General features: G+C 43.5%; 1 protein-coding gene across 1 annotated transcript; it reads right to left on the bottom strand.

Moving 5' to 3' along the window:
* Positions 1–3,241: 3,241 nt before the first annotated feature.
* On the bottom strand, positions 3,242–4,312 carry LOC125350041 (mediator of RNA polymerase II transcription subunit 7-like). Its single transcript, XM_048344299.1, has one exon. It carries the CDS (start codon positions 3,868–3,870, stop codon positions 3,415–3,417), a length of 456 nt encoding a protein of 151 aa, XP_048200256.1. The 5' UTR covers positions 3,871–4,312; the 3' UTR covers positions 3,242–3,414.
* Between the last annotated feature and the right edge of the window lie 8,434 nt (positions 4,313–12,746).

The raw sequence follows: 12,746 nt of genomic DNA, 5'->3' as shown, positions 1-12,746 counted from the left end.
CTGGACCATCAGTGGGAAGTGGTTGTGCCTGGTCCATGTGTAAGATGGAAGTGCCCTGTGCTCCAGAATGGCAGAAGGGGCCTACAAAAGAATAAGAAAAGCACCAAACTCATCCCAGGGCCTGGCCTTTCTCAAGTAAGTGAGGCCTTAAGTTTAGGGGCCTCCTAAGTACCAGGTCTGTTCTGTATATGATGGCTAGTCCTTTTTAAGCCGTGCTAAGGGGCAGATGTCCCAAATGCCAATGTTAAGCTTCAAGTTTGGGGCTAAGATACTGTAACCTCTGTACTATTTATACTTCCGAAGCAGCAAAAGAAGATATTATTGTTTTCACAAGGAGTATGGTCTAGCTCTGGTGAGGTTGGAACCAGAAACAATTGCACCATGAAGACCAATTACATCTGTCTGTCTGTCACTCCTCTGTTCTAGTTGTACTGCTTTCCTCTGTGCTAGCTTTTATTTTCTAGCAGGTTCCATGCACATGATGGTTCTGATTGCTGTAAGATTTTTATTCTAATGTTCATTAATTGCAGTTGATAAAGAGTTTGTTTCCCAGAATTGTTTCACCAGAATCCTAGTTAGGGTAGCCAGAGGGAAGACAGTGCTGAAAGAGCATTGTGGCCACTGAAACGAGCTGGTTAGATGCTGAGAGAGTTGAAATGATATTGTTTACTGCTCTTACGTTGGACAAGAAGGGCCTGGGGGAGACAGGAGCTGTTGCTATAGGAGCTGAATCACAGGGTCAGTAATGGCGCTCGGCATTTGGCCTGAAAATTGCCCTCATTCTTGCCACCTAAGCTCTGAAATTTTTACTCAACTTGGAGGAATGGCAACAGTCTTGCCCGTTTTGGGGGTTTAGCCTCTGCAAATACCCCTTGAGTGCTCATTCAGTTTTCTAGCGGTGATAGGGCACTCAGCCAAGCATATCTCAGACAAATATCTGTATTGTTAGTGGCGTGATTGTGACTTCCTGTCTTCTAACTTAGTTTGCTGCCTTGCTTTTCACTGTCTGGGTCATTTGATATTACATCTGGCGTTTCCTGTTTTTTAAGCCTCTGACTCAAGTCATCCGACTACACAGAAACCTGGGGTCAACTTCTTCATGAGTGATGCTGTCTGTAGTCACTTGTTTTGGTATACTAATCACCACTTGCGTAAAGAAAGCTGTCAGGTGTCTGCTGGTTTTCTCAGCTTCAGACACTTCCCTATTTATAGGTTTTTGTTTTTCAGACACGGGGACTTTCTCCTCCTGGTGTGGACGTGGGCAGAGCTGGGTGACCACAGTCCCCATCCCCACCCACAATTCTGCAAGTGGCGTTCTGTCTCTGGGCCACAGCTCCCATGAGTCTCAGAACAAGGCAGCTGCAGGCACATCTTCTCTCCCTTTTCCCTTCACTGCAAAGCACTCAGCTCTCACTCACCACTGCCAGGCAGGCTAGAAGCTGCCAAGGGCGCATTCTCGTTTTCTCATCAGACATGAGGGACATTTCACTGCATTTTTTTTTTTTTTTTTACTCCATTTAACCGTCGTTTTCACAAAAGAACTTGACTTTGAAGGAAGGGCTAAAACCTCATTCATTCCCACAATTAGAACATTTTTGAGCTCCTTTAGGTAGCTTCCTGACCTCTAGAGAGAGGCTTTGCTGGACTGCACTGGCCTAGACTTATTTCCTTTATGGTCAAAGTAGTGGGTTGGATTAAGAGACTTTTCTGAGATAGTGAGAATAGATTTGTCTCATCTAAAGGCCATGTCAACTTTGGGGGTGACAAACATCAATTACAAATATCAAAACAAGCACTTGAGATCAGCCTTCTACTTCTCCTGCTGCTTTTGTAGGATGAAGTCTTTGGTGAGACACAGCAGCTGTGAAGCCTGGAGCACCATGGTGTGCTTGCTTCATGTCATCTCCTGAGTCCAGCTGGAGCAGGGCTCCACTGAGGCTCCGCTCCTGGGGGAAGGGCTCTGACCATTCTGCTTCCCAGAGTCAGAGAAAATGGAGGCTAGTTTTTTTCTCTTCAATTTTCTCCTCCACCATTGAGTCTGTTCAAATATGTGGGCTTCCAGTGTTTCTGCCAACACCAGCCCAAGAGTCAGGAAAACCTCTTGCCTCTGAATCTTCTTTTACTTGCCTTCTATGTGGGTGATGAGGAAGGAGGGTAGTTTGAGAGTCTACCTGGCTCACCCTATAAACCTACACATCTGTGCAGGTATGAGATGGTCATGTTTAATAACAATCTGAATTCAGTCTTTAGCATTCCTCCACCAAAACAAAAGCCTACCTTACCCAGTGAGACAAAGGCAATATTATTTCATGTAATGACTTAAAACAAGAAAATGCCAAGAAAATCCCAAAGCAAAAAGTCCCCTTGTGTCTGTGTAGTGCTTTCAGTGGCTTCATTTCTTCTCTGAAGCCATCCTATGGGGTCAAGAGGGGAGGACAAGCATCATTGATGGATGGGAGCATTCAGAGGGGGAGAGCATAGGGAATGGCTTCCCATTCCCACCTTGGATTTCAGAGTTGACGAAACTGAAACCAGCCAGCCAACCAACTGGCAAACACAAAAACACAAGTAATAGAAAATGGTCTTTTACAGAAACAAATGGTCACATGTAGCTGGGGGGGTGCTAGGGAAGCCATGCAGAGCAGTTAGGGCCGTCACAAAGTGAAGAAGGCTACTGGGAAGGTACAGAAGATTCCTGGAGTTTCATTAGCTTTGGGTTCTGTATAGAATGAGTTGTTGTTATATCCTGAAGCGGTGCAGGTGTCAATAGTGTGTCTTCACTGGTCCACAGAGGAAACAGCAGCTCACACTGGGCTGCACTCTGCCTCTGCCCTCCTCTCTTCCTCATCAGGTCTGATTCCAGTCCTTTTGAGGATACCATGTGGGAGACATCCCACATGTCCCCAAAGTTCTGTCTTCTGGATATACTGTTTAGTATTGCTCTAGTGGGAATCTACAGTACAGGATGTAAGGTTCAAACCTTGGCTCAACCATTTTTAATCACTGGATGAACTAAGTCTAGGCATTTGTTCTTGCGTGCCTTCTTGGTTGATCTATAAAACAAATGTCATGTGGGTTTCTAAGAATGCTTTGTATAGATTCTGGCACTTAGTAAATGCTTAATACCAGGAAGCTCTTGATTAGCATCTTTTTTTTTTTTCTGCTTCAAACTTTTATTGCAACTCCAAAAATGGGGCTCACCCACACAGTGGTAAACAATTTGCTTTTCAAATTGGTTACTTTTAATGTAGGTATGCTCACCCATCTATGCTCATTTTACAATACAATATAACCTATAGCATCTCTTAATTAAAAAGTTGAAAGTTAAAAAAATCCCTCCATTACTTTTAGTTATATCTCTTTTTAAGACTATCAAAAAGAAAATAAACTCCTGTCTGACACTAGGAAACCCTTTCATGGTCTTTCATTCATCTCATTGATCAGGACACACAAGGCAGCATCTTTCTCTATGATCTGGTCCCTCCTCTGTCCCGAGCTCTCTCTCTGCTGCTCACTCTGTCCGGTACAGTTGTTGCCATCATCAGCATCCATTGGTTCAGTTTTTACTCTCATTCCTGCTTCCGAATGGGGCAGATCATCAGGCAAAGAAGCCAAACAGTTCTGAATCATCTCAATAACTCGTTCCAGGTGCTTCTGAAACCTCTCGGCCATTTCAAGCCGTTGCCGTTTCTGGACCTCCATCATGACCCTCAGGGTCTCTCCTGCCTGGTGGGGTCGGTATTCATTGATAAGGTGATGCACGTGTACAAAAAGCAGCTTAAGATCCTCTAGTTTCTCTTCTTGTTTGATGCTCCCACAGCTCCTTATCAAGATGTCTAGAAGGTCCAAGAAATTAATAAGGATGGACATGTTGAGTTTTCTCAGTTCCTTTTTGTGATCGAACTACATAGGATGAAGCCATTCAATACCCTGGCTTTCCAAAAGGCGGATGATAAGATCGTCACACTGGAACTGATTGCCAAACAAACATCATATAGCTGTCTTTAATTGGAGGCGGAGGCTTAGGAGCTAAGCCTTCCTGAATATTTTCATCTGTGTATTCCTTGATGTACTGCATTGGGGGGGGGGGGTGGAAGCACACTCACTTGTTGGGGTTCACCTATTGTGGAAAATCAAGAACCTGGTGCTTCGAAATAAGACAGCCCGGGTTTTCATTCTCTGGTCTTCCTTAGAGGATGGGTGTCACTCAGGTTGCCATTTTCAGAAGGCCAATGATAGGAGGGAGTAGCATCCGTTTTCAACTTCACCTTAATTCTCCGCTCCGTGTTCCCACAGCAGTGACTCAGACCGCCGCAGCCCATAGGCCTTGATTAGCATCTTGATGGGCAAATGCCATCTGATTTTCCTTTTCCTAAGACTTCTAGTGACCTGCCATGCTTGATTATGGGATCACACATACCTGATTTTGAACATCTTTACTCTAATTGAGCTTGTCATTATAGTGAAATCTCTAGAATGACCTTGAGCTGGGTTTATGTTCTGACTGGGTTTATGTTCTGGCTTTACTATTTGTTTCACTGCTCTGTTTCCAAGTTTGAAAGCTAGAGCTAAGAAAAGCGTCTTCAGAGATTATGAAGAAGGCTCAATTAGTGGTTGTCAGATTATATTCTCCTGTGCCCCATGTTCTTATATGTGATTCCTCATCTTGTCAAGACAACCATCTTGCCAGGTTAAGAACTATCTCCATTTGATGGATAAAGAAACAGGCTCAGAGGGTGGAGCAACTTGTCTGAGGTCACACAGCTTGGAAAGGGTAGAAATTAGATTTAGATCCCTATATAGATATCCTTCCACATTACTCCTCCCACTGAACCTTACACATTTGCTTCAGCCCTGGGGTCTCTACCTTCTCTTTTGGTTTGACATTTCAAGGTTTATTCTCTGGGTATATGGCCCTGTCCTCAGACAGGATACCCAGAGGGTTTTAGCAGCTACCACTTCTTCCCTTTTCCATGTGTATGTCCCTCAGTGGGCTCCAGTGTCCTTGATGTCCACAGTGCCTGGCCTATGCAGAACTCTGCCTAGTATGTGTAAAATGAATAACAGATGAGGTTATGATCATTACTATGGAGGTTTCAGGGTACAGGGTCCTCCATGTGCCTGCCTGCCTCCATCTCTGTATCACTTGGCACAGACAAGCTATAAGAGCCATCCCAATTTGTTTGTAGATTCCAATCACTTGAGTCATTAGCAACCTGCTAAAAGGGTGATCTGGGCTCAGCATAGGTTACCAGCTCCCCAATCTTGTGCAGGATTGCATGGTATTTAGACCTGCAGTGATTTTACATCACATTAACTCCCTGACCTCTGATTCTGCTGATTACAGCCACACAAGAGCTCCTAGATGTTCCTTCACACATGTGTGCTGTCTGCCTTCTTTTGTTCATTCATTGTCTTACTGACGTAGATCCTTGGGATAACCTGACAAATGAAGAATTTGAAGTTAAGCACAGTGGTCTCCTAAGCTCGGATTAGCTGATCATGTAGGAAAATGTTCACAAATATAGATGCAGGATGCTATGAAGACCTATAGGAGTAGAATTCCTAGGGGTAGAATGTAGGAGTTCATGTATTTATGATGCTCACCAGGTGATTGAGGCAGAGTTGGTTTGAGGAGCCTATAGTCTGCAAATTCACTTTGTAGCAAAAGTTCTTTTTTTTTTTTTGGCCAGTCCTGGGCCTTGGTCTCAGGGCCTGAGCACTGTCCCTGGCTTCTTCCCTGCTCAAGGCTAGCACTCTGCCAGAGAAGGCATAGCAACCAAGATGAGGGCTATCTGCCTTTACCTGTATCTGGGGCTCAGTGACCTAAGAACATCTTATATTATGGATTTCCCAGAAGCCCCTGCATATGAACCTGCCTTAGACAGCTGGCTCCCAGAGGAAAGGGCCACATCTGTTTAATCACTATTGAATCTCTGGTGCTTACAGCAGGGTTTGGCATCTAGTAGGTGCCCAACAAATATTTGTTGAATCCATCCATCTGTCTACCTTTGCATCCATCCAACCACCCCCCTTTCTTCAGGCATATGCTGTGATTGTCAGTTTGTCATTTCATGGCAGGGTCTGTAGCTCTGTAGGAAGGGACCATCAGGCTAAGAGGCCTCTCAGCTTTGCAATCTTGCAGGCCTCCCACCAGACCCATGAGGAGAATTGGGACTGAAAGCTGAGTCCTGCTAGGAGACAGAAGAGTGGTAGACAGAAGGAGCCTCACCCTGTGGGAAATGTGGGCTGGGTTCAGCTTCTGAGTAAGTGAGAGGTGGCTGGCACCAGGTAGTCATTAAAATGGCAGTTGACCTCCTAGCAGCTCTAGAGGGGCCCCCGTAGACCTCAGCCCTGCCCAGCTGTCCCTCTGAGACCCTCAGAGAGAGGCCCATCCATCATGGCATCCCCTGGGAGGGCCAGTGGTATTTGTCTGAGAGTCTGTTATGGGGCTCTGCTTTCAGCACTGATCTTGTCAGATTCAAGCTGTCAACCACACAGACCCTGAAAGCCTGTCACAGGGCCCTGGGGACAGGCATGTGGTGAGTAACCTTGAGGGGGCTCTGCTGAGTGTGGAACTGTGGTGATAAGAGAGACAAATGAGAAGGAGCCACTCGGGCTGCTTGCCACTGGGCTGGGTCACGCCATCTCTTTTTGTTCATTTGAGGAGGGATATCTGGGCAGCTGTACAGAATCTTTACCCCCTTTGCCCTCCCAGTTGCTTCTCTCCCTTCTGCCATCTCTCATTGGAAGTGAGGAAGGGAGCAGTGCATAGAACAGGTTATAAACGGGGCTGAGAATATGGCCTAGTGGCAAGAGTGCTTGCCTCATATACATATAGCCCTGGGTTCGATTCCTCAGCACCACATATATAGAAAACGGCCAGAAGTGGCGCTGTGGCTCAAGTGGCAGAGTGCTAGCCTTGAGCAAAAAGAAGCCAGGGACAGTGCTCAGGCCCTGAGTCCAAGCCCCAGGACTGACAAAAAAACAAAAAACAAAACAACAAGGACAGGTTACAGACATAGACTGGCATTGCCACCTAGAAGCTGTCTGACTTGGGGCAAGTTGTTAATATCTCTGATTCAATTTCTTCAGGTTGTAGTGTGACATGATATACTGCTAAACCTGACATATTGCAATTATGGGAGTGAGGCACAAAACAGTTTGGATTCCTTGCCTGTTTCCTCTCATCTCAGTATCATTTTAGGTTGTGCATTTCATCTCACACCATCCAGAGCCTACTTAAGGAGATGATGGCAGGTTAACTTGAGATTAGAAGCCAGATCTTCTACCACATTCTGATTGTTTGATCTTCAGATGGTCTCCCAAGGCCAGGAAGCCCCATCAGCTCATGTGAATATAGTGATCCCAGTTTTCCTTAGAGGAGCATTGGTGGATACTTTCTAGGCTTTCTTCTGTGGGTTTCTGTTCTTAATGATATCCCAGTTGGGGCTGTGGGGAGCTTTGAATCTGAGGTAAAAAGTTGGAATCACTTTAACTAAAAAAGTGCCACCTGTGCAGTTGAAATGTAAATGCCAAGAAGAGTACACATGGGACTTTGACCAATCTGAATGCTGGGAGCAGCAGCAAGCTTGAGTCATAAAGGAGCTGTCCCAGGCTGTAGATGGCCCCTATCTCTGGTATCAGCCCGTTTAAATATTCTAGAAAATTCTTCTAAGGGAAGCCACAGTTGTCCTTGTGATTTAGACAGGCTATTGGGACTGATCTAAAATTTCTTCCTCCTTGGGAGGAAATGTTTCTGACTGGAAGAGAGACTCTGGATCGAGATGATAGGGCTCTCATACTGTAGGGTTGCTTGGCCTTTGATTACTAAGCACCTGCTGGGTTAGGGTAAGATATAAAAAGTTGCAGGACAAAGCTGGCCTGGCTCTACTTCTGCAGTGGAGATTCCTTCCCTCTGGACAAGATGAGGTACTGGCAGGTGCTTGAGATAAGACAGGCAGTTGGAGTTGGACAGCTGAAGCCAGATTGTGACTGGGTGTGTGTGGGGGGGGTGTTAAATTGTGGACAGTGGTTGTTGTCCCTCAGAGTGGGATTGGGGGGTAAATAGATAAAGGAACACATAAAGGTGGTCAGATAGTAGCACAACTACTCAAAGGCACAAACCACACTTCCTACTGGCTCTTTACGCAAGGCACAGGCATTGTGAAATGTTCGGGCAGAGTGGAATCCCAAAGAGTAATCAGATATCATTCTGTATGTGCTGTGAGTCATGCAATCTCTGGTCTTTGCCTGAGAGTGACATTGGAACTGTTTGTGTGTTAGTTGTTCCCACAGCCAGGTTCTTCAGACTTCCCCAACCCCATCCTACTCACAGAATATCCGGGTAGCCATACACTCACTGGTCACTTTTCTCTCTTCATTCTACTATTTAAGTGGTAGAGGGCCAGCCAAGCAAGCCTGAGGCTGTGAGTTCAAACCTGTTATCAGAAAAAAATCAAATGTAAAGAAAAAATTATTTTTAGCATATATAGGTTCACACAATCCACTGGAAATGCAATAAAAGTAAAAAATGAGAACCACAGATGAAAGTTAAAAGATTGTTAGTCACATTGGGAAAAAATGTTTCATGAAAACAAAACACACACACACTCTTAGTGATAAATTTTCATTGGTATGTTTTACATATCTGTCATACTTTAATATGATCCAGACACAATTAAAGGGCTGTGTGGCCTGGAAGTGCAGGTCTAAGTGTAGGCATGATGATATAGTTTTGATCTTAAGTGTCCACAAAGGGCCGTGTGATAAGGGCTCCGTCCTTCACTTGTCACTGTTAAGAGGTAGTGGAACTTTGATAAGGTAAGACATGGCGGGAGGTTTTTAGGTTATTAGAGTTGTGCCTTTAAAATGGGCAGTGGGATTCTTTACTTTCTTTCTGTTTATTACTTCCTGGTGACTTTGGTTTGCTTTGAGCTTCTTCTATGCTATGCTATGATGCCACAGGTACCAAAATAATGGGACCAAGTGATCATGAACTGAAATCTCCAAAATTGGGGGGCCAAAATTTTTCTTTGTATAGACCGATTGTCTCAGAGATTTGGTTTAGTAGTGGGAGCTGAGGGATGTCCATGAAAAAGCTATGAATGTGAATTTCTACAGACAAGAGCCTTTCATCTTAAACAGCTGGGACTCTTCCACATCTTCATCTCAGTATCACCCCGTGATTGCTCTCACTCATCCTCCAAACTAAGGTCTACTTTCCCACCTATCTCCCTCTTTTCCTCCCTTACTAAGCAGTATACTTCATCAATTGCTTAGCAGAAACTACGTATGAGACATTCATATTGTCTATATCTGCTGAATCTTTTGCAAAAATGAACCAGAAAGAAGCCTTTTTGAAAGTCAGACAGAAATGCCTTTAGTATGGTTCTGCTGTCACCTCTTAATCATCATCTGGTGGCCACTTGCACGGGTATGTTCACCAGAGAGCTACCTTCTCTAGTTCATCTCGCAGGTGGCCTGAGGGCATGGGACTAGCTCTACTTTTACAGGTCACTTAACATCACTTGCTATGAATCTTTTATATTAATCAGAATCATCTGGGGAAATTTGTTCAAAATGCAAGTATGACACTGTCAGAGTGGCATATGATTAAGTGTCTGGGTACAGGATTCTGGTGAGAATGAATGCCGGAGCCAGCCGGCAGCCAAAGGGAATCTTGATTGAGGGGGCGAGGATTAAAGAAAAAGAAAGCTACAAGACAAAAGACAAAAGACCAAAGATGGGGTTCGGGAGGTCTGCAGCTCAAGACTGCAGCTCAAGATTGCAGCTCAGTTTATTCTTAACTTCCAGCTTATATACAGTTTAGGAAACGGGGAGTGGCATAGGATTAACTAAAATTTAAGAAAACAAGAAGGCCCCGAAGTTAGTAAATAATAAGAGGCAGTAAAACAAAATAAGGTTGAATGGTTTACATAAAACTGACTCTTGTGGACATAATAAAACATCTCCAGATTAGTGCTGTCCTTCAAGTAAGCCATGTCCTTGCACGTCCTTGAGATAACATAGCCAGAGGTCAGGATGAACTTTGTTGTCGGTTCCCTAAGCCATGACCTTGCACACCCTTGAGATAGGATGAACTTTGTTGTTGGCCCCTAAGCCATGACCTTGCATGCCTTTGAGATAATCATCACTGTTGGCTCCCTACAAATGAATATTTGAAAACCACTGCCTAAAATCTCTTCTTATGATAGGATGGTAATGGCTTATTGGAGACCTCTAAGTTGGGAATTTGTAGTGCTCATATATATCTGAAATGATTTCATATATGAGCACTATAGGAGAGCACACAGATTGGTTCCATTCCATGGTTGTAACCAATTGGAAATGCTTTTAAATTTCCTACAAAAGACTGAATGCCAACCTAAAATTGCCTTAAAAGAGATACCTACTCTATTTCATTAAAAAATGGTGTTGGGATATTAATGGGTATGGAATTGAATTTGTAGATAGCCTTTGGCAATATTGCCATTTTGTCTTTATTAATCCTCCCAATCCAGGAGCATGGGAGGTTTTTCTATTTCCTTAGTTCTGCCTTAATTTAGTTTTTCATGTCTTTAAAGTTCTCATCATAGAGATCTTTCATTTCTTTGGCTAAGGTTATTCCTAGGTTTTTATGTTTTTTGAGGCTATTGCAAAAGGAGTTGCTTTCCTGATTTAGGCCTCGGTCTTTGGGTCATTAGCATATAGAAAGGCCGTTGATTTTTGAGGTTTTTTTTTTTTTAATATCCTGCTACATTTTTTAATGAACTAGAGGAAGCAATCGAGAAATTCATATGGAACAATAAAAGACCACGAATAGCAAAAACAATCCTATGCAGAAAGAACAGTGCTGGTGGAATTACAGTACCAAACTTCAAGCTGTATTATAAAGCTATAGTAATAAAAACAGCTTGGTATTGGCACTGGAACAGGCCTGGAGACCAATGGAACAGAATTGGAGACCCAGAAATGAACGCACAGAACTATGCTTCCTTAATCTTTGATAAAGGAGCTAAAAAAGTAGGATGAAAGAAAGATAGCCTTTTTAACCTACTTTTTTAGCTGGCAAAACTGGTTTAATACCTGCAACAAACTAAAACTAGATCCCTTTTTTTTTGTTTTGTTTTTTGGCCAGTCCTGCGGCTTGGACTCAGGGCCTGAGCACTGTCCCTGGCTTCTTTTTGCTCAAAGCTAGCACTCTGCCACTTGAGCCACAGCACCACTTCTGGCCGTTTTCTGTATATGTAGTGCTGGGGAGTTGAACCCAGGACTTCATGTCTATGAGGCAAGCACTCTTGCCACTAGGCCATATTCCCAGCTCAAACTAGATGCTTATATATCACCCTGCACCAAAATCAATTCCAAATGCATCAAAGACCTCAAAATAAAAACAGATACCCTGAAAACACTACAAGAAGGAGTAGGAGAAACACTTGGGCTCCTTGGCATAGGACGAAACTTCCTTATCAAAGACCCAGAAATGCTACAAATCAAGGAAAGGATGGACAAATGGGACTGCATCAAACTGCAGAGCTTCTGCAGGGCAAAGGACATAGCTCACAAGATAAACAGAAAGCCCACAGATGGGGAAAAGATCTTTACCAGCCATACAATGGACAAAGGCCTCATATCTAAAATATATGCAGAACTAAAAAAATTAAATTCCTCCAAAACAAAATTGCAAAGAATCAACAGCCCACTCAACAAGTGGGCTAAAAAAGAGACTTCTCTGATGAGGAAATGAGAATGGCCAAGAGACATATGAAGAAGTGCTCAACATCACTGGCCATAAAGAAATGCAAATCAAAACAACATTGAGATTCCACCTCACCCCAGTAAGAATGTCCTTTATCAAGAAAACTAACAATAATAAATGTTGGAGGAGATGTGGCCAAAAGGGAACCCTACTTCATTGTTGGTAGGAATGTAAACTGGTTCAGCCACTCTGGAAAACAGTATGGAGCTTCCTCAGAAGGCTAAACATAGAGCTACCCTATGATCTAGCAGCCCCACTTTTGGGCATCTACCCAAAAGACCATAAACAGGAACACACTAAAGCCACCAGCACAACAATGTTCATTGCAGCACAATTTGTCATAGCTAAAATATAGAACCAATCCAGATGCTCCTCAGTAGACGAATGGATCAGGATAATGAGGTACATATACACAATGGAATTTTATGCCTCTATCAGAAAGAATGGCATTGCCCCATTCGTAAGGAAATGGAAGGACTTGGAAAAAATTATACTAAGTTTAGTGAGTCAGACCCAAACAAACATGGACTCTGTGGTCTCCTTCACAGGGAATAATTAGCATAGGTTTAGGCTAGTCACAGCAGAGAATCACAAGAGCCTAATAGCTATGCCCCTATGAATGCATAAGATGATGCTCAGTGAAATGAACTCCATGTTATGGAAATGACTGTTATATCACTGTTGTAATCACTTTCAACATGCCATGTGAAACCATAGCTTCTATTGTTGATGATCCTCTTGTATCCCCTTCTTGTGGTTGTACCCATACTATCACTGTATCTCATCTGAGTACACTGGATACTGTATATACTGGTATTAGAACTAGGGAAGTGAAAGGGAATATCAAAATCAAGAGACAAGAGATAAAAAGATAAACAACTCCAAAAGCAATACTTGTAAAACCATTTAGTGTAAACCAACTGAACAACTCATGGCGGGAGAGGGAAAGGGGGAGGGGGAGGGGGGAATGAGGGAGGAGGTAACA

Source organism: Perognathus longimembris, chromosome 4 (assembly GCF_023159225.1).
Source record: "Perognathus longimembris pacificus isolate PPM17 chromosome 4, ASM2315922v1, whole genome shotgun sequence".
Taxonomy (NCBI): Eukaryota; Metazoa; Chordata; class Mammalia; order Rodentia; family Heteromyidae; genus Perognathus; species Perognathus longimembris.
Note: the sequence above shows the minus strand (reverse complement) of the source record. Positions and strands in the feature narration are given on the sequence as shown.